General features: G+C 41.9%; 1 protein-coding gene across 45 annotated transcripts in view; it reads right to left on the minus strand.

Moving 5' to 3' along the window:
* Positions 1–1012: 1012 nt before the first annotated feature.
* The window catches only part of NRXN3 (neurexin 3), a 2596979-nt gene continuing 2576350 nt past the window's right edge, over positions 1013–21641 (minus strand). For 24 of the 45 annotated variants that reach the window (XM_069637885.1, XM_069637877.1, XM_069637880.1 and 21 more), the window contains one exon: positions 1013–4669. In XM_069637885.1, the coding sequence (XP_069493986.1) occupies positions 3750–4669 (920 nt within the window). In that variant the 3' untranslated portion in view covers positions 1013–3749. Of the gene's footprint in view, positions 4670–16261; positions 17008–21641 lie in introns of all 45 variants that reach the window. The other 21 variants (XM_069637907.1, XM_069637906.1, XM_069637903.1 and 18 more) reach the window with 3 other exon arrangements.

Here is a 21641-nt window from a genome sequence, read left to right on the forward strand (position 1 = left end):
TCACCAATAGAGGAATGCAAGCTGATAGAACAGTGTTGGGGTCAAAATAAGGGGAAGGGTTGCGACTATTGATAGAGAAGCATGGCCTCCTGAGGGCATACTCTGAGGACATACAACGGATTTGTATCACGCCAAAGCCCGAAGGCATCCAGGCACCCTTAACAGAAAAGTAAACCGAACAGGTTCCCAGTATTACTCAAACATCTGTTTACCAGAAACATCTGCATAGGGAAGAAAACCACCTGGTGTTAAGGAAATTGTAAGACCACTTCAACAATTTCCTGAACACAAGGTGGTTTTCTTCCCTACGCAGATGTTTCTGGTAAGGCGTTCCAGGCTTGTGCTTCCAGTACGTGGAAGGCACGGCTGTTTCCGTTTCCATGCTTGATTACAGCTTGTATAGAGCCGACAGACTTTGAAGTACTGTGGTTAAGGGGTCTTAGGCAATGACAATACGCCTGTTCTTCTGAAAAGGAAGCTTTACTTCCTGTTATATAACCCGTCTAGATTTCTAACATGATTAATTAGTAAGGGGACCTCCGTAGCCGCAATGTCTTCTGGGAAAATGGCAAGTGTGTGTTAATCTCTTGGCATTCTTCACAAAATTATCAGTCTTTTCACATATAAATCACTTAATATCATCAATTGTTTCTTTGTCTGCTGCTAAAGGAGGTTCTGTAACTTTCATGTATGCAATGTGTAGGCAATGACCATGTCTCGCCCACTGTACCGCAGAATTCCTTGGAGAAACAAAATTCTAAAAAATCAGGACATCAATTCCTTTTGGGAAGAACATTTTATTGCTAAGCATATCCTTGAACGAAAATGCAAATATGAAAAAATGAAAAGGAGGAAAAAAGGAGAAAGAGAAAATAGCAGTAATATCACAAAAGAAAATATATAGAAATTAAATTTGTCGAGGTGTCTGTCCACAAAGGACCAATGTCCGAGCTTACAGAGAAGAATGCAAGTATTCCCAAAATTTGTTCAATAGATAAATACACAAAAGAAATTAACAGAAATGTTTTATTTCTTCCTCAAATGTAAAAAAAAAAAAATTAAAAGAAGAAAGCAGAAAATCATTTCACAAGACTCCAAGACTTCAAGAACAGCAATCTTTTACAGACATCAAGATATAGTCAACTTCATATAGTTCCGGCCAATTAAATGTTCTAAATTCATCCATTTCTAGTTTTAAAACCAGTCTGCATTGTTGCTCACTTCAGAGGGTTTGTAGTGTTCAAAATGAACCGATTACCTGAAAAGCTGTTTTTCCCCCAAATTTCAAACACTAAATTTTTTGCTGAGAAGGCCGTCTTTTATGATTTAAATGTTATTCCTTGGCATTTTGATGACAGTTCCCAAACGCCAAATTTCTATGCGACTCAAACTCACTGGCAGGTGTAGATTCCTAAACCTAAACAGCTGATATTTTTGTTTTGATTATTAGTTTGCGTTTGCTTTAAAAAAATGAAATTGTACATTTCTGATATCCCAGAGTCCTTTGCACCATTTTGAGTTTCACGGTTCGCAGTAACACTGTATATCTTTCTTTCACTCTGTACATTACAAGACTTGGCCTGACAATCTGGAGGTCAATTTTCTGCACCGCTTAGTCATCTTAATCACCAATATTGGGATAAAGAGAACAAATCGAAAAATCACTAAGTTACAGCAGCAATACTACCAGAACCATTTTGTTAAACACAGTTCATTTTATGATTTGATTGTTTCTATTGTGACAATGAATTTCAAATAACTTTTGAGTTTAACGCACGCATGTGTATTTTTCCCTAAATAAAGTCTTAGATCTTAAATGAATATTAAATTGTGCACACACCAAACATTTTAACAGTGGCTTTTAAGGGCATTCTTAAATGTCTAAGATATATCCTTACTTTTTCTTGATCGAATAAGGAAAACATGTGTGCACAATTTTCAGTATCAAATGTCACAGACTTGCATCTGAGTCTGCAAAGGGGTCAGTTGCAAGGCTAAAGATGGTTTTCTTCAGATATAGAAGACAACGACTTCAGTGTTTTTCGAGAATCCACTAAATCTTTCTAAATATAAGAGGTTGCGTGAATGCTTTGGTTTACGTTTACCCTCCACTGCGTTCTGAGAAACATATTCGGGTAGTACTGCTACTTTTCAAAGCAATATGTACACATTGTGATCCTGTGGATAATGACATAAGTGAATAAAAAATAGTTAAGAAAATATGTAAACAAAGTCCAAGAAATGTGTATTTTTTCAGTTTTTATATGCTCTTTTGACACAGAGAATTGTGACATTTTGAAACCTGACAATTTCACATTTGGAGGTCTTTTTTTCAATTTACCCACAAACCTCATTCCAACATTGAGAAGTGTTGCCACGGTTTCAATCCCGGCCACCCAACAAACATACAATCTCATGATAAATATATCTGCATATATATATCTATTTATATATATATATATCTATATCTTACTATTAATAAATTCCTTTTCTTTAATTTCATTCTGTCACAGCAGCTTTATTTTCGGTGATAAAAAAGGTTGGGGGAGGGAAGAGCATCAGAATTAGAAGGATAGATCTACAAATTAAAAAAAGTACACATGAACAATGTAGTGAAAAAAACACAAATATATATATTTCTTAATGAAATGTTTGGCTCCTGTGACACTGGTAGATGTGTTGCATTTTAAACTCCCTAGTTCATTGTTCACCAGTTTCCTGAATCCCAACTGATTTGAAATTAGTTTTTTTTTCATGCACACATTACAGTCACAAAATCAGAAACCCCAAGAAAATATGGGTATTTTCCTTCCCCCTCATTTTCTCCACCACTCCATTGCCACAGTTTTGGCTGCACTAGTGCATAGCAAAATCCTTAATATGCCCAATAGCCCTGATCAGACAGACCAAAAGGGTCTGTTGCAAAAGAGTTTTACGCTGCAGTCCTGGAACCAAATCCAGAGAAGAGGGCATCCCACAATTATCCAATCCCTAAGTGGTGTTTTTTTTTTAAACCAGTTTTTATTTTTTTTATTTTTACCCCAACCAACCATCTCATGACCTGATATGTAAAGAAAACATAACCATGAATTTCGCAATATGGCAACAGTCTGTTGTCGGAAATATTACATCTCACTCTTTTGTCCATTCGCTGTTTCCACCACACCCAAGAAAAAAGGCCATTAATTTTTTGTTGTTGTCTTGTATCACTCGCAGCTACAGGTCCAACATTAACTTGGCTGGGCAAGACCCAGATCTCTTTCTGTCATTTTGTCCATTTTGATAACGTTTTTTTTCTTCAAATTTTGTTTTGCCATTGAATCTGGAAACCAGGAAAACAGTATCCATACAGTCAAACGACCACACCAAACATTATTTTAATTAGTTTTTTTCGGGTTGATGTATAAGCTTTGTGTTTTTTTGTTTTTTTTTTGCAGACACTCTACTCGGCGTGACCGAGATCTCCTGTTGTACCGCAACGATGAGTAGATGGAAACATTGGGTGCGGTGGGTGGAAACTACTGTATTGCCTTCTAGGGGAGAAAGCATTTTAAATGTGCTTTTATATTACAGTAGGCCAGAGTTCGCACTCTCCGGAGTCACTGGAAGCTTTCCAGGTGGAGGCTAAAGTCTGTTCTTCACCTCCCCTCCCATTAACCGTAGTTCCTCATGACACCATTACAACAGTTCTGACATTAAGTCGTAGTCTCACAGGTATGTATGAGTTCACATAGAAATTGTATTTTATTTTACACATAATACTCTTTGTCCTTGTTTTTCTGTTTCTTGTGGCCACTCTTGGCGCCTTGCTGCTTCTCTTTGACCAGCGCACCATTGCTCTGCGCCGAGTTGCTGATGTAATTCCGCGTCTCGTCCACCTGATACGACCCCTCGTCCCTGTTCCTGTACTTGTACATGGCGTACAGGAGGATGAGGATGCAGAGGGCGGCCGCTGCCACAATGCCGACGACCATCCCCGTCGTGCTGCTGGACTCGCGGACCACCTCCGAGGCCCCCGGGACCCGTCTGACTCCCGGCTCCGTGGGGTTTGCTGTGGGCACATTACGGAACATGGGGGGCGTTATTAGCTTGGTGCTGTCTAGCTCGAAGGTGGTGGGCAGTGGGAGCAGGACTATGTCAGGCTGGGGTTTGAGATCACGGTTATTCATTTTGCCGGCTGGCAGTTTGGGGGCCATCCGGGATGAGGACGAAGTTGTTGAGCGGATCAGCTCAGGGGGCACAGATGTGGTAGTAGTCCTACCAATTTCGGAGGCTTTGTTAGGTCTAAAGTCCTTGGCTTCCCACTTGGGCGCGTGTGCTTTGTAGCCACCTTCGAAGACTGATGTGGAATGACTCTTATCTGTTACCAAGGAGAAGGTGGTGTAAAAATCTTCGTCATCAGTAGGGGGCAGGTTAGAGTCAAAGGTTTCCCCTGAGCCATACCCAGATATCACCAAGCCATCATCATCATCCTCACAACCATCGCTGCCTTGGTCCGACAAGCAAGGTAACCCCGCCTCAGAGGTCATGGACAGGGACTCTTTGGTGGTCTCAATAATGGTGAGGAGGGGGCGAAAGGTAGGGGGGAGTGTAATGGAGGGTGCACGAGTAACTATAGGAGGGAAATCTATAGGGTGATCTACAAGAACAGGGATAACCAATTCACCTCCTGTGAGAAAGAAAAAGAAAAAGAAGGGGGTTAGTACCTAGGAAGATGCATAGTCAACCACATTCATCAACACAATGCCTATAATTGATGTGATGGAGAGCAGAGCTATGCAACCGCTAGCTGTTTAGATCTTTCACACTACAACTCCCATCAGTCCTAACGAGCATAGTCAGTGATGAGGGATTCTGGGAGCCGCAGTTTGAAATATCTGGAGAGCCACAGGTTGCAGACAACTGATCCAGAAGAATCCTTTTGAAGGGGTCCTAAGGTTCCACTGCTTTCACACTAATTACACCATTCCCGGGCTTATGGTAACCACTCTGTGCTTATGTCCCAGGTACTAGTTTATACCATAATGACAGCAATGACAGAATGGCCCTCTCTTTATATCCTCTGGTTTTACAATGGCAAGACGAAGAGCACCCCAAAAAGCAGCTTTCATCCTGTTGGAACACCCCGTCTTCCACAGGCAGAAGATTTGCCTGTTGATCCGTAGCTGATGGTCTAATTATCAAGGGTGCCAACAATTAGTCTGGGCACCCCAAGTCTTGTCTCAGGAGATCTCTCAAGTGATTGCTTAGAACTCATATTGCCCCTTTCACCCACTTTTTTATGCCAGGATATTCTGGAGAAGGGTCCATCACCGTGCATGCAGTATTTCCAATCAAGCTCATGTCCTCTCCTGAACTTGTTCAGGCTGGGTTGCAAGAACAAGAAATCCGGAATCTGGCATGCCCTTCCCTCACTCTCCAGAATGCAGAAGTAGTCTAATGAGAGCTCGCTGAGATCACTGCTCTACGAGTGCTTCGGACTGATTTTTTCCCTCTGTTTTTTAATTTATTTATTTGTTTATATAGCGCCAGCAACTTGCAAGCATCAGGGCGCTGACATGTCCACGTATGGACAAAAGACATAGAATCACAGTACAAGGCGCATAGTAAGTCATTGGGGGTATTAGTTACTTAGGACCGATTTATCATTTGAACAAATGTGTCTTGAATTTTCTCCGGAAACTTGTGTATTTTTGTTCTAGTCTTAAAGAGATGTGCAGGTTGTCTTGTTTTTAAGCCTTGTGGACCAAGAGAGGTAGTCACTATTGTGGGTTAAAGACCCGCCCCTAGGTTATTGACTGAGTCAAAGCTGAGGGCTATAAGTTGGGGAAGAGTCATTATCCTGGGCGATGTTGACCCCGACTAAGGTCTATAAAGCTATTAGCAGATGGAGTTGTGCAACTAAAAAGAAAAGTAATTTTACTGTTGTAACAAAGAGCTACACACAAGTTAATTTAATGAACATGGAGCTGGTCACAATAAACCTACAGATTTTATTTTCCACTGCTGCTTGTTAGAAGGGGGAACTGAACTGCACAGACCTTCGGTGCCCTTAAACATCAGAAGACACTTGCTTCTGTGCTGCTTGTTAGGCTGCTTCTTAAGTCAGAATGCTTGGAATGCAGTCAACAGCATCCATTGGAGGATGTACGTCAAGCATTTCAATTGACAGAGGGGAGGTCTGTAAAGGAATTCATGTGCTGATCCGTGATTTAGAACTGTGCTATGCTGTGATGCTTCCTTTGATGGGAAGGGCTTCAAGTGCGCAGGAGCTAGCTGGGGCAGAATGCTAGTATCCCCAAAAAGTGCTCCCCAGCTGAGGTTCTGCCAGCTCCTCACTCCCGAACTAGCCACATAGACACAAACCCCCTCAGGCAGCCATTTGACTCAACTGAGTGGCCTAGCCAAAGGGCTTCCTGCAGGGGTCGGTACTTCCAATCAGAAAAAAAGGAGATGTGGTTCACCAAACACCTTTTGTTTCTTAATCTTAGGCGCAGACCACCACAGGCAACCCATTCACCACGCCGCTCTGTTGGGTGAAAGGGCTGTCTGAAATGGTTCTCACCTCTCATTAAGAAACAAAAAGAGGGGCAGGCATCTTGCTATCATACCATTTTGTGCACCCGCCTCTCCTTTTGATTCCTAATCACTATGGTAATGACAGGGCTGCCTGTGGGAGTCAGAGCCTGTGAATAGGAAAGAAAATGAGAGGCGGACACTGCAAATGTGCTACCGCTCCTGCTGGGCTCCCAGTGCTCACCCAAGTAGTGGATAGCAGAGCAATTTCCAGTCCATACTTATATTAGTGGGTGGACCAAGATGGTCTTTCTTATGTTTGTTGTTTAAAGGAGATGTCGTAGTACAGCGATCAAGTGCTCCTGCAGGGCTAGTTCTTTTCATGGCTAGTGCAAGAACAGGATGAGTTCAGTCGAATATTCTGCAAAATGGGGAAATGCCTCAACATATTCATTTCTCCTTTTAGAACTATGGGTTGTGCCTGATAGGCTTAAACTTGGTGACGTCAGAAAATACAGTAGAAATGATGAGTACAGGTGAAGTTCATCTGCTTGTGCGTGTCAGAGTAAGTGGCTGAGTACATGAGCATATGAGAGAGAATTAGAAAGAGGGATAATGAGCGAAAGCCAATGAGTGTGTAAGAGAGTACAAGTTTGGGAATGTGCTATTTTATGAAAGAGAGAAAGAACAAGAGATGATAGTAGAGGAAGAAAGGGATGCACACTGGGGTCATTACATGCTGTCTGGTCCTTAAAAAAGGCCAGTAAAATTGCTGGTAATTCCGAGACCAGTGTTTTCATCAGACTGGAGAAACTCATATCAGGTGGCGGGAATGCTACTTTAGTTTTGATGGCATCCCGCTAGAATTACCGATTGCCACCAAACTCAGAATGAGGGCCAAGGTGTGTGAGGGTGAGAAAGTGACAGACAGTGGGTGAGCAAGAGAGAATATATATTTATGTACTCATGGAAAAGATACCAGCGAGGAGGTCAAAAAGAGAGTGAAAAAGTAAGCAGAAGCGAGCAAACGCACGGCGAGTAGAGTGCTGAGTAAGTGTATGAAACAGAGAAAGCGAGACAGAGTGAGGATTCATGAGTAATATCATGAATGAGGTGGAGAGGATGAGCAAGTCATTTAGAGAGTTGGAGAATGAGAGAAGATGTGCGAGAGAGGTGAAAGTGTTGAGAAAGAGAGAGAGTGTGCGAGAATCACGAGTATGAGGTTGAGAGAGCAACACAGATGAACAGGCCGAATGGGAGCTCGAGTGCCTGAGTAATCGAGAGAGAACAAGAGTGAGCAAGAGTGGGAGACAGTGAGTAGAGGACTGAATTAGTGAGATCGTGAATAAGGAAATGTGAGTGAGTGGAAGACAGAGGGAGGGAGTCACTCATTTAATCACTCACTGCAGTGAACAAGAGCGTGAATGAGACATGCATACACTTTTGGTTCTCAAGGGTCATCAAAAGACCAGAAGGTTCACTAATAACTTAAATATTGTTGAGTGGAAAAAGCAAACTCAGGGGTGCTTTGGGCGGGAATCCTCCGCAGGCCTGTCATAGACGTGCACTGGTCCTTTAGGTTATATTGCAGGAATTGTACTGCCATGTTTTTCTGTCATAAACCAAGAAGGGAAATGCCAACATCAGATTCACAGAGATTTGCTCTGGAGGAAATGAGGAGATGCCCACGTAGCAGGGGTCTGCAACCTTCGGCTCACCAGATGTTTTCAACTACAACTCCCAGCAACCTCAACCAGCACAGTCAATGGTGAAAGATCATGGGAGGCCTAGTCCAAAACATCTGGAGAGCCAAAGGTTGTCGACCCATGGATCTTTGATTTGCACCTGCTACCTAATTAATGGTCCCCAAAGACTAAACATGGAGCAAGTCTGTGTATGCCTGGAGCTTCTTTGAGATGCTGGTGCAAAAATGCAATTCACAAACATTTGCTCAAGGGCGCCACAGAGATGTTCGGGGTACCTAGAGATGTTTTCCAGTCTTAGGGTCTGTTGATCAGGGATAAGACTGGAGGTGCCCATATTTGATGGCCACAGCCATCTTGCGATTTGCTCCAGTGACACAAGAAATGGACAAGAAGGTAGGAGGTAGTCACAGAATCTAATCCCCAAGAGTCTAAAGCTGGAGACATCAGAAGGTCTGAGTATGAAAACAAGGAAAGGCCATATTCATAAGGAGTATCTTGGGCTTCCTCTTCTGCTGGCAAAATATGGTTTTGTTTTGAGGGGATTGTGAAGTCTGGTGGATGGGGGGGCTCAGCACTGTCCTGAGGATACCCATGCTCGCCAGCAAGGATGAGTACCATGCATACCATTTCATTGTCTTGAGGATCAGAGAGAATTGACTTGGCACGAAACGGCTACGCCGTTCCGAGCCCCAGGAACGCCAGCCTTTCGAACGTGTGTGAGTTAAGAGAGGAAGGCGGAGGCAGGGATTGTAAAGCCCTGGAATGTCATTTCCAGGCCCGCCTTGGATATTTTGGTCGTCCCTGAACCCATATCTAGATAGGCAGATCTGTCATTTGAAAATGGCTTTTAACTGCAATTTGAAAGCACCATCTGTGACATGCGACTGAGGAATAAGCATGGCAGGTTTTAATGGCCTGTCTGCAGCAGCTGAGGGGATTTTTATTTTTAAAAGCCACCATAGAATTCCTCTGCCTGCCAGTAACATGCCCTCCTTTTCCGGAAGACTTAGTGAAACAGAAAACTTCAGGAAGGAAGGCGGGGTGCTTGCCGGGTGGAAGAGCTTTGAAGGCCTCTGCGCACTTAGGTTCGCTGATGAGAATGTACAATGCTAGCGGTTTAGGTTTTTACTTTCAATTATGCACTGCTCAAATTTCCCTTGAAATTGATCTAGTTTACACCCTTTGTATGTGTTTGATCTGTTGCTTAGCAGATTACATGGTCTGCTAAAGTGTTGAGAAGGTCACAAAATGGTGGGCTACATCACAAGATGGATGCTGAATAGTATTGCTTGCTTTCCAGGTGACTAGGGGCGGCATTGGCTTATCCTATGGCCATGTGAGGCCACATATTAAAGTCGTACAATTTTATATACATTTCCTGCAAGTTGATGTTGCCGTTCTTTTCAGAACTATCACGTCGAACTAGTGCCCAGGCTGTCCTTGGTTGGAGAGATGCTCTGCCCATCACAAGGAGTTTTGACTTTTCAGAAGGACAGATATCAGGAATTGTATGATGCCACTGAGATGTGGCAGTGTTTGAGTTTTATGGGGCGCAGGTTAGATTTCTAGTCACTTGTCCAACAAGAGATGATATGAACCTGAGTGGGGCTTCCTCTCAGAAGGTCCTCAGTGACAGAGTCGAGAGAAGGGAACTTTTCCATCTTTAATTGACATACTGTGCTCACAAAATCTATTAGCCCACTTGGGTTGGGAAGGACATGTCATGCATGGTAATCACCCTTGCTGGCGAGCAATGGTATGTTTGAAACTTTTATTTGACATTTACTGCAAACAAACTGTGTATGCAGTAAACAGCATATAACAGTTTCACTGTGCACGGCTAATCTTTCGGTGGCAGCATTGAACAATTATGAAAGTGTGCCTAAAATGCACTATTTTACAGGTAAATATTTTGTCGCTGTTCACCATGGGGCAAGTGCATTTCTCTTTGGTCAAGTGTGTAAACGAAGAAGCTGGCCTTATAGGTATTAAAGGATTTGTAGGAATTTGGAAGGCTGACATGTGTCCTTGGGGTTGGCATTCATACAGATGGAGGGCATAGATGCTGGCAATCTAAAGGATGTGGATATGGCTGCAAAACAGGACTGCAACCCTTCTGGCTTCTAAATGCTTCTTGACTAAACACATAAAAAGGATTGAACATTTTATTTTACCTGGAACACTGTAGATATGATTTCTGTTCCATAATTATCATGTGAGCGCCCATCTGCTGGGCTCGTGGTAGAATCAGCGCAATCTCTTGATTATATGAGTGATGTGCTGACCGGTGACTTTCTGGCCCACCTGACGTGATCGCTGTGTATTTCCGAGAGAATGGTGTACCAGGTTTGTTTCAACTCGTTTATAACTTATCAGAACAATGGGACTAACGTTCCTGATCTCTTAGTGACATTGCTATTCGATGGGGGAGAGGCTACTAGCAGAGTGCCCACCCATCAAGGGTTTAGTCCCCTAGGAGTTGATGCAGTTTACTAAATGGATAGGCGGGCATCCACCAGGCCACAGTCACAAGGTATGAATGAAGGTTAGTTAAACTGGTGTTTAATTGGCATTACCGTAAAATGGATACAGTGGCAAACCCTATATTCCTTCTCAGAAGTTGGCATGAAGGGGGGACTGTGATCACTAACAGACTAGGCATGAATTTCAGTTTAATGTTTTGATTGCTGGTGGCACAACTAAGATGATCATAAATACTGCAACCTTTGGAGCTTCAGATGTTTTGGACTACAACTCCCCTAATATCCCACCATTGACCAGTTGTCGAGGGCTGATGGGTTTTGTAGTCCAAAACCAATGTTGAGCCAAAACTTGCTAACCCCTGAGATTGGGATGTATTTTAACCCTAAAGTGCTCCCCATAAGGTGGGCCAGGATGTTTTCTTTCTGAACAAGGCAATATGCAGATGTGCTATAGTTTATGGGGATTGAGAGATTAGTTGCAATGTTGTTCTAGTACTCAATATAGCCAGGCATAATTCTGTAGAACCAATCATTCTGCAACATTGTGTCTTTATAAAACACATTGAATAGATAACCTTATGTAAAGCAAGATCTTCCTGTCCCTTAATAGTGGTTTGTGTTTGAATTAGTGGTTCTTATTTTGTCTACTGTAAGGGGTACTCCAATTTTCAAACTCAAAAGCTAGGGTGGCGGCTCGATAATATTTTGTATTGTATGCACCTGAAACACTTTAGACATGCTGAGACTTGGCTACCTATTATCAGGGGTCTGCATCCTGTGGCTCTCCAGTTAGTTTAGTGTTTGGCTCCCATGATCACTTGCACTTGACTAAACTGGCAAGGGCTGATGGGAGTTGCAGTCCAGAACATCTAGAGAGCAAAAGGTTGCAGACCTCTGTATGTATGAAATGAGAGTGTGTAAACTCAAGAACCTGTCTCCTGAATGATAAGAAATTCCTCCTCCTCAGCATGGGGAGCACCAGGCGTGGGCTTTGGAGGGGTAATGCCCCCCACGTTGACGCAGCAGGCACCACTCTGCTGTGACGCCCAGCCCGGGCTCAGACTGCAAGAACCTGTGACATTTCTCACCTGTGGGAGTGGTGTATTTAAGCAAATGCACCACTCTCCGCGGTGAGAAAACAGTAATTGAAGTGAACCTCGAAGCAAAGGAAAGCCAACTTGAGTGTTATTATGTGATGGGGTGGGGGACGGGGGGTGTACTATAGTAGGGCTGGCCTGGCTGGGTCTTACTGTGGCATGGAATGTTTTACTCGCATTAAGGGCAAAGTCAACATGATGAGTGTGCTTACATGGGTGAATGCATGTTTCCTTATTGTGACTTGGTTTTACTGGTGTTAAGGTCAAAAGCAGCATACATATTCTTACATGGGGGAATATAACACGGTAAGTGCAATATAAGCGTTCTTGTATCGGGGGGATTTGTGTAATGATAATATGTTTATATGGTGCTTTCGCCAACAGAGAACATATTTACATAAAATGTATCAGCCACATGAAGTTTGCACTCATTTATCGAGCTATGAAGTATGAAACACTGAGTTGGCCTCGCCGGGGTTTGAACCTGAGAAATACACTCAGATTGCAACAGTGAGCACTCGGCCCGCTGACCCATCTTAACGTCTAGCCAGGAAGAGCATGTTTTTTACTGTAGCTTTGCAGTTTATTACTGGTGTTAAGGCCAAATGCAACATACGTGTTCTTATATTGGGGTGGGGGCATTCGTGCAGCCTGCAAGGCAATGTTTTTTTACTGTGGCATGACATTTGTTTACTGCTGTTAGGGAGCAAATACAACATGATGAGAGTTCTTACACGGGGAGTGGGGTATTGTGTAGCCAGCAAGGATAGGTTTTCTTACTGTGGCATGGTTTTGTGTTTTACTGGCATTAAGGCAAAGCCTACAGGAGTATGTTCTTACGTGGGGATACTAGCATGTATTGGCAGAGCAAGCATAAACATGCTTTGTTATAGTATTGTTACTGGCATTATGGACAAAGCAAATATGAGTATTTTCCTATGTGGGAATATGGCATATATAGGTGCACCGGGATGGACGTGTGGGCACAATCCATATGAACGTGCTCTTTTACACTTGCAGAGTACTGGCATACAGTGGGCAAAGGCATTATGAAAATGTGTTTGAAATGCTCCTGTGCATTGCTGATGACTTGGTATCTAATTAACCATGTATGTCTTACCCTGCAAAACCGATAGCAAACTGTGTGGCTTTTAACCTAATCTATCACAGAAGGTGTACTGTAAAATGCACTATTTTAACCCAATATTTAAAAGCTTTTCTCAAGTGGACCACGCCCCTTGATTGGTTTTCCCTCAATAGGCTCTGTCACTCTTGCACATGTGGCTGAGGGCAGAACAAGTGCCCTTCCTTCAGCGGGCTGTTTGTGGTGTGGGCCCTACTCCATTAGCTCCAGGCCCCACTTGTTACAGAATAATGGCTATGCCTCTGGTGAGTTGGGGTGCAAGATGCATCTAATGGGCAAAAGGAAGGCGTAATATCTACTCAGCCTCCTGGCCTTGGGGAGCGTCGCCAGGGGGGTGGATCAATAGCGCAATCGGTTCAATTGCCCCGTCTCACTAACAGTTTTCAAAACTGCCATCCAGCCAGCCCAAAAATCTTGAGAATGGCTCCGCCCCTGCTCTGGGGCTGGTAGGTTTGATGCTAGTCTTTTGTGTGAAGTAGCTCAGTAGGTCAAAGCCTCTACTGAGAGCCAGGCAGAGAGGGTCCTAAGAAGGCACCATTTTAGAAAGTGTTTGTTAGAGAAATAAACAGGTGAGAAAGCACAATATTTATGTACTACCTTACACACGAGTGTTATCAAAAGGTGCTACAGATGTTTCACAAGGAGGAATTCACAGTTCATTCTTGTGTAGCGTTCACACCAGGGCTGGCTATGGGATCATTTTTTACACCATAGTGCCCCAGTCCTCCATCAGTGCCACAGAGGCTAGCATACCTGGCTGTGCTTTTCCCAATGATCCATTTCACTATGTTAGCTCTTCTAGTTTTACAAACTCTGGAGAGTAGGAGGGATGCTGCTTGTGAGTTATAGAGAAATATAGAGAATACACAGGTCTCCATTACAAGTTGGGCGATGTGGCTAAAAACGGCGGTTACAAAGTGACTGCCGCACAACTGCACTGCCCAACTATGGTTTTGGCAATGGGGTGGAGAAAAAAACCACCAGCAAAATGTTTGCAGTAATTCCGCCACCGTACTGCCAAAATGTGGCTATTTTGGTGGTATTACCACCAGCGAGCCCCCTAGTGGACGATGCAGTGAGTGGGGAAGGTTGTAGTCTCAATACGGTGAAGTAGACACAACTAACTCCCACTTTAACACCAGTGAATTACTCAATAGGAAAAGAGCGGCACCCACGCCAATGTGTAAGTTGCACAATTGTTAGTCATTAGTTACTCATTAATAAATAGTTACTACAGTATTGTTATATAGTAACTAAGCATAAATTAATATATGCTTTGTGCACCAGCTATTATGTTTATACAACACTATTGTGTTGGGGAAGCAGAGACAAAGGGAAGACAGATCATAACCTATTTGTAAAGAAACATTCGAGTTTTGGTCTTAGGAACTGGGAATGTGTCTGGGAAAAAGTATTGGTTTGTTGCTTTAGAAGTTTGATGCCACGCTGGGAATGCAGGCACGCTCAGGAAGGATATTTTCGGAAGTAAATATATAGAGTGAAGAAAACCAACGAGTTAACATGGGTTTGTGCCTCCGAGACAGTAAAGCCCACCCCCAGGCCACAGATGAGCCACTGATCTCTCTGAGCTCTGCTGGTATAGGCTGTCCCTGATTTCCTAGTATTTCTTTGATTGTGCCATCCCTTTAATGCAGGAATCGCATTAAAGGGCAGGCTTCTCCTTATGCGTCGGTAAGTCCACTGCAATTCAGAAGTCTAGTGCCACCAGCAGTCTTGCTCCGTCTACAGTCCCGCAAGCACGGCGATGGACTGCCAATCAATAGGAAGGCTTTCATTAGCAGGAGAATTCCAGGGAATAACCAATCACAGTCAGTATTGCAATGGCACAGGAAGAAGGAGTCTCTTGCCACAACACTGGGATGCTACACCTTAAAATCACTACTTGCACCATTGCCTGTGCCTCAGGCATTAAGGCAAGCTGTGCATTGGTCCTTTTCTTATCTGTACTGTTATTGTACTGTATATGGACCAAGCAGATGAGGCAGTGTCTTCCTAAATGACCACTATCAAAATTGTTTAGATTAAACCACGCAGAACCTTGAAGAATGACAACTGAGTCAAAATGAGATCTCAGACTAAGGGCTGTATCAGAAGTTGTGCGGTATCCTGGTGGTAAATCTGCCAGAATACCACCGAATGCAATTACCGTTGCTGCCACTTGGTCCAGCAGTACTACCGCCAGATCACAAGTCCCCATTTCTTTGGAGTCCAGAGGTGTATGCACCGATTTTCCCCAAAACTCGGAATTGGGCGGTGCAGTAATACAGCGGTAATGCTATACCACTGCATTTTTACCACACTGCCCTTAGACCTTAGTTACTCTTGATTTGCTAGCAATATATCAGCATTACTTCAGTTATTGCAATTAACTTCTGTGTGACTCTAACAGCCCTCCTCAGGTTTAGGTCCAAGGTAGTCGGAGTAACTTCTTTGTGAACCAGCTCCAGCCTATTCTTTGACAAGCCCTAAAATGTGAATTTCGGCCTTGATTATTCATCTGAGAATGGAGGGATGAAAAGGATGGGGGCTGGTGGTGGCCCGTTATCCAGCTGCTAGTAGAATGCTAGTAAATTTCAGTCGTGAAGAATTAGAAGTGTTAGGCTACGAGTTGTACATTGATCATCAATAATAACGAACAGAATGAACATTGCAATCCTGTTGGTAAGTCTTCTACTGATGAGTTCTGCATCAATCACATGAGAGAATGTATTTTTCTTCCTGAGACTCTTAATAGAACCGTAAATCAAAATAAATTGTAAATATAGCTAAGAATCAGGAAATTTTGTTTAGTGCAGTGCACAATTTGACCCAGAGAACATATTTTGGAATATCATAAGTTCGGAGGGAGAAAAACAGTTTCCATATGGTCAAGTTTTAGTGTCCTTAGACTCACTAGAATTTAACCTTACCAGACGACATCCTAGAAAATGAAATGCTTTCCTACAGTTGTACATCTGATGTCACTTAAGAGTCCACCCCTCCCACCAAAACGTAACCATCCCCAGATTGCAATCACCTTTTTAGAATGGGGAACATAAACAAAAATTCGAAATTATAAACAGGTTGAAAAAGAAGAGCATACAAAGGAAAGAAAAGGCATGCCACAGCAATAAAATATAAAAATAAAATAAATTCACATCACGTTATTTTAGCAAAAAAGCACTTAAATTTCTTGCACTATCAAAAGAAAAACATTAAAAAGGTAGACAAAAAATGCACGGCCGAAAAAAAAATGAAACCACGTTAAAAATTCTGAAGAAAGGCATACAGTACCACAATTTTCAGTCCACTTACATCAACAAATTGCCCGCATGATTTTTTGGCATGTGAAAAAAGATTTTACAAACAAAAGTTGTGTAAGAATGTTCTCAGACAAGTAGAATTGTCACATTCTTGTTTCTAGATTTTTTTAAAGTTTCTCTCTCAAAAGCATTTTAAGCAAAAGGTTTGCTCTCCAATTATGGTAACCACTTACGACAAAGGATGATACAGGAAGGGCAAAATAACAACATCATACAGCCACACCACATAGACATGAAAAGGAAAAAACCTGCACAATAATAAAAAAGTATTTTTTCTGTTTTGTAATTCTTTTTTTCTATTTAAAATAATTCAAGTATTATAAAAATAACCAAATTAAAAAAGAAAATAATAACAACCAAAAAGAAAAAAAAAATCCTGTACACTTGTCACTTTGAATTTACTTCCTAATGATGTGGCTTCCAATTCGATGTAGAGAAAAAAATTTAGATTGGTTAAATTTCAGATTGGAAAAAAATATATATATTTTTAGATTAAAGTTTTCAATTCATAATTTTTGGGATGGATGGTTTTACATAAATTTCAACAATGCTATAGAAAGGAAGGAGTGAAAGGGAGGGTAGAAAATGTGAGAGAAGGGAAGGGATTTGAGAGATGTCTGGGACAGATCTATGAGTATACCACACAGGTGATGAAGAGGATGAACGTTAATGTATAAGTCAGTTGCCATGTCCATGTAATTGCGATACGAAGCGTTCTAGCAGCATTAGAGCTTCTGGCTGTAAGGAAGGGACGGGCAATATACAAGAAAACAAAATGAGCATATAACTGTACATGCCCATCGATGAAAGGAACAGAACAAAACTCTTACATTGACATTCTCACAAACCCTAAGCTGCAACTTCTTCAACATGCAGTGTTTAACCAAAAAAGAAAGAAAATAGTAAAAAAGTAAAAAAAAATTACAACTTCATTAATTAAAGTTTGTTGTCAAATTATTCAAAAACATTTTTTCTTCTTACTAAAAAAAAAGAAATTGAAGCAAAAAAATTGACATTGAGTAATCATAGTTTAAAAAGATCTGAACAAAGGAGTCATTTAAAAAATGGTTTAAGTTGGAACAACTTCAGCCACGGGGTCACACAACCTTCTGTCCTCGGTCTAACAGGAGGAAGGGGCAAAAGGTTGGCTGTTTTGAGAGCATGGGACCTAAGAGGGTGTTAGCACCTTAAAGATGGCATTTTAATTTTCCAATTTTCATCAATGATAGTGACCCACTTGGTTCTGCATGCAAAACTGTGGGGGCAAAAATGAAACACAAAACATGTTTTGCCACACTTTTGTATTGTACAGAAATCCAGCATACCGTGGAGCACTATCACATTATTGAGCAATTGTTGCAGAGGAAAACCATCTGATCCACTCTCTGAAACAATCACTAGTAACCTCCTCCTTAACTTGAAAAAAGAAAAAAAAACAATATAATATTGCTTCATTTTTGCCCAAGTCCAAATACTCCTCCTGCTAGCAGGTAGCACTAGAAACACTTTTTTACATTTTAATAAAAAAAATCTTTAAGAAAATTAATCTGATAAAATATCTTTTTTGAGACTAGGGCTAAAATGAATATGCAACATCATAGCTGAAGTTGTACCTTAAGAGACAGCGAAAGGGGGGTACAAAAAAAATAGGATTTTTGCATAAAATGATTAGGAAAATCTTTAAGTTGTGTGTTTTTCGTTTTTTTGATTGAAATTTTGGAACAAAACCCAATGTTAATACAGATTAGCAATTCAAGATAAACACATCAAAATATGTATTATGGGAAGGGTAAAAAAGCACATATTTTCCACAAGAAAGCAGAAAGGAACAAAAACTTTATACTTGTATTTTTTGTTTTTTTACGTTGTCCAACAAATAATAATGTTGCACAAACGTTTAACGATGAGCAGCCAGATGCACAGGGACACACAGATCAGGTCACATTACATCTTCTATGTTTGTCCCAAAAGCAAATAAAGAGATGCTTGTCTGCACATTGTTTCCCTCTTAATCGGGTGTCCAAAAATACAAAACACTCCAGGGTTGTCATTCTCTACTTAAAAATGATTTTAAAATATAACAAATTTGTTTTCTGCCGAACGGGAAAAGCATGTGGCATCTGGATGCATCATATAGGCACAGTGAGCTAGGGGGGCTTATCAAGATTATACAGTAGGTCATTTTGAGATTGCAGGATTTTGATGCATGCTTAAAGTAAGTTGCATTTAGGGAAAGTGAAAAGAAAAAAGAAGTAACAGCAAGCGGGGAGGGGGAGAGGGGAAAAGAGGAGGGCAGACAAATTTGAATAGGAAGGTCAACAGGAGCAGTATAACATTCAGAGTCTCCCAGTGCTCTTGTGTGGCGTACTTCGAACGGCTCTGTGCAGGTGGGACAATCTTAGAAACTGAGTAAGGACGAGCCTTCTTATCCACCACCTCAGCTGAAACCAACTTCTTATAAGGTGGTAGGGAGTTTAAACAAATATCTCCAAAGGTTGCAGCAGTCACTCTTTCAAATTTAGGTTAGCCTGAATAATCATGATTTTGCCGTCAATATTTATTCATAGAATTCTATCCTGATTTTACATTTAGACATAAAGCAGCTTTTAGATAAAGTACCCCTAATAATTTAAGGCGAGGCGGCTTGGATCAAAGTAAAATCTTTCGCATAAAGCCTTGATCTAATATTATAAGAGTGGAGTTTCCAAAAGTACAGTTGAGTTTATCCCAAAATCTATTGACTACAAAAAACTTAGAGAAACCATTGTCTGTCTTGACATCAACAGATAATAGTGAGTGTTCACCACCTCCATAGTGATGAGTCTTGTTATACAGTTATCTGACAAAAAACGAGAACACCCTTGCTGTTTCCATGTATTCATTGCATCCTTTTGTTTGATCCTCTGAGCGACATTTCACCCAAATTCAGGATGCAAGGAAGGCAGCTGAAAAGCACTGATTTTCAAGTAGTTGGAAATTAACGTAGACTTTATCATTCAGTTCCATGTGTTAATATCCCCGCAAAAATATTGCCATACAAAAATATCACCATATTATTGGGGCACTATTAAGCCATGGAACCTGTGGGAGACACCCCCACAACTCCCATAATTGTTTTAATGGAGCAGGGTACACCCCCGCAACCCCCAGTCCCAATAACCCCATAAATTATCCCCACTAATAATATCGCCTATGGCCTTACCCCGCTACCATATGTATGGTGATATTACCTGATACCGATCGTTCTATTCCCTGTTCTTCTCTACGCCTTTCTACAACAGAGAAAGTGATATTGACCTCTGATAAATGCCACCAGACTCGTCTGGCTGGTTATGACAGGGTAGCATTAACTTTTCACCCCTAACTTTTATAATGCACTAAAATGATTTGTCTTTACCTATCCCAAAACTGTAGTGATTTGGATACTGTTCTTGCCCTATCGCCCTTCAGGAAGCTTTTCAACCCATAGACTGTCTCGTACAAGGAAGAACACTTGTTGGTTCATGAGGTAGAGATAGACCAACTGGAAAGCCACCCATTTAATAGAACTAGCAGGGATCTTGAGAACAGGTGATAGAGAAGGAGGCAGTTTATTGTATTACGATGACAGCCAAACTGCCAGAAGGCAGGATCCCCTGAGATTCTTAGATCCCCCTCCTAATTTTACGTGGGATTGTTTCTGACGTATATTGGCTAAGTGTAGAAGCCTGAATCTGATGGGATGTAAAATGGTGGCCTCACAAGCCAGACCTCTCACAGATGACAGTATATTTTTCATTCTTCTCGGAGGAAATGAACCCATCTCAGAGATGGGATAGTGCTCCTATGGGCCACAGCTTGACTCTCAAGTGACCCGGAACCTTCCAGATTGAGCCAGGTGGAATCGATGGTCACACATTGAACAAACACTAATCTTCTTTGGATGGATCTACGACTGTCGATAATATATGTAAAGGGAAAACATCCTTTTAGACCCACACCACCTCATAGAAGAGTTCTGGAAGAGTTCTGGAATGTCATACTGCTTCCCATTGGCAACCGGTTAAAAGGCAAACATTCAACCAGGGACCTAGAAAAATGATGTTGTTGCATTAAATGCCATTCAGAATTCAAAGGATTATACCATTTCATCAAGCTGTCTAACACATTCTATTCGATCATAGGATAGAGGACAATTTGATACATTCAAGACCTTTGCGGAAAGAAATGGTGCCGTGAAATAAACTCTACTGGGGTACGGGAATGGATAAAGGGGAGAGGTAGAAAAAGAAACATTCATTACTAATTTCTCTTTGGATCTCTTGCTTACTCTTTAGCCCATCCACATCAGATTTTGAAGTCCCCAGTCGTTTTTCAGGGTTTTGTTGGAACTTCCGCAGTGGGATAGGGGAGTTACAGAGCTTCTAATGTCAGACTGTGAGCCCTCGGTTTATACACCCGGGAGAACACGCACACACACGCCCATACCTGCACACACACACACACTCACTCAGGTGCATATCCACACACACGTGCATATGCACACACAATGTATCAGAAGTAGGAGAACTATGCGCAAAGCGAGAATTGTTGCATTTTCTGAAATCCCATGAAATTCCATTTTTTCTCAGACGAAAAGAGAGAGTTTTGGCACCACTTTTGGCAAAAATAACACTGCAGTCAAATATTGCCATGTGTGAAACTCAAGAGCACGGTGGGTATGACATTTCTGGCAAAAATGGTAGTAAACACATCCCACTATTCTATGGAATAAATAAGACACATGATCCTGCCCAGCCCCCCTGCAACAAACACATGGTCCAATTTTGTGGAACATTGAGCATAAAGCAAGCACAGCTTTTTGCCTATCCAGAAAGGAGGGAGCCTCAGATTAGACCACATGAATCGTCAATATCAAACAGATGAATTTGGAATTTCCCCTTCAGTTCCACTGTGCTCCCACCTTGCCCCCTTCTCCTTGGGAGTTCCCATGTTATCAGCTTTCATTGTTCAGGGAGGTGATCTGCCAATTCAGTGCCAACCTTCTAAGAGCTGGATCTGGAGTACCTTTCATCCACTGTTTGGCTCACTGGCAAATACGTTCAGCTTGTATCTTTGACCACTGCCTCTTATTACATTGAATACGGTCATATTTCTCTTACCTCTCACGCCTGCTGCTTTCACCTAGTCAATGTTCGCAAAATCCGCTCCTCCCTCACCTTCCATGCTACTAAACTCCTAATATCTTCCCTCATTTTCACCCGACTTTTCTACTGTTCCTATCTCCTCCTTGGACTCCCTGCCTCTCACTTTGCTCCCCTCAAATCCCTTTACCACTCTGCTATCCGTACCCTTGGCCCTCGGTCTTCTTTCACCTCTTGATTCCATTTCCT

This window comes from Ambystoma mexicanum, chromosome 14 (assembly GCF_040938575.1).
Source record: "Ambystoma mexicanum isolate Mex_15411 chromosome 14, UKY_AmexF1_1, whole genome shotgun sequence".
Lineage (NCBI taxonomy): Eukaryota > Metazoa > Chordata > Amphibia > Caudata > Ambystomatidae > Ambystoma > Ambystoma mexicanum.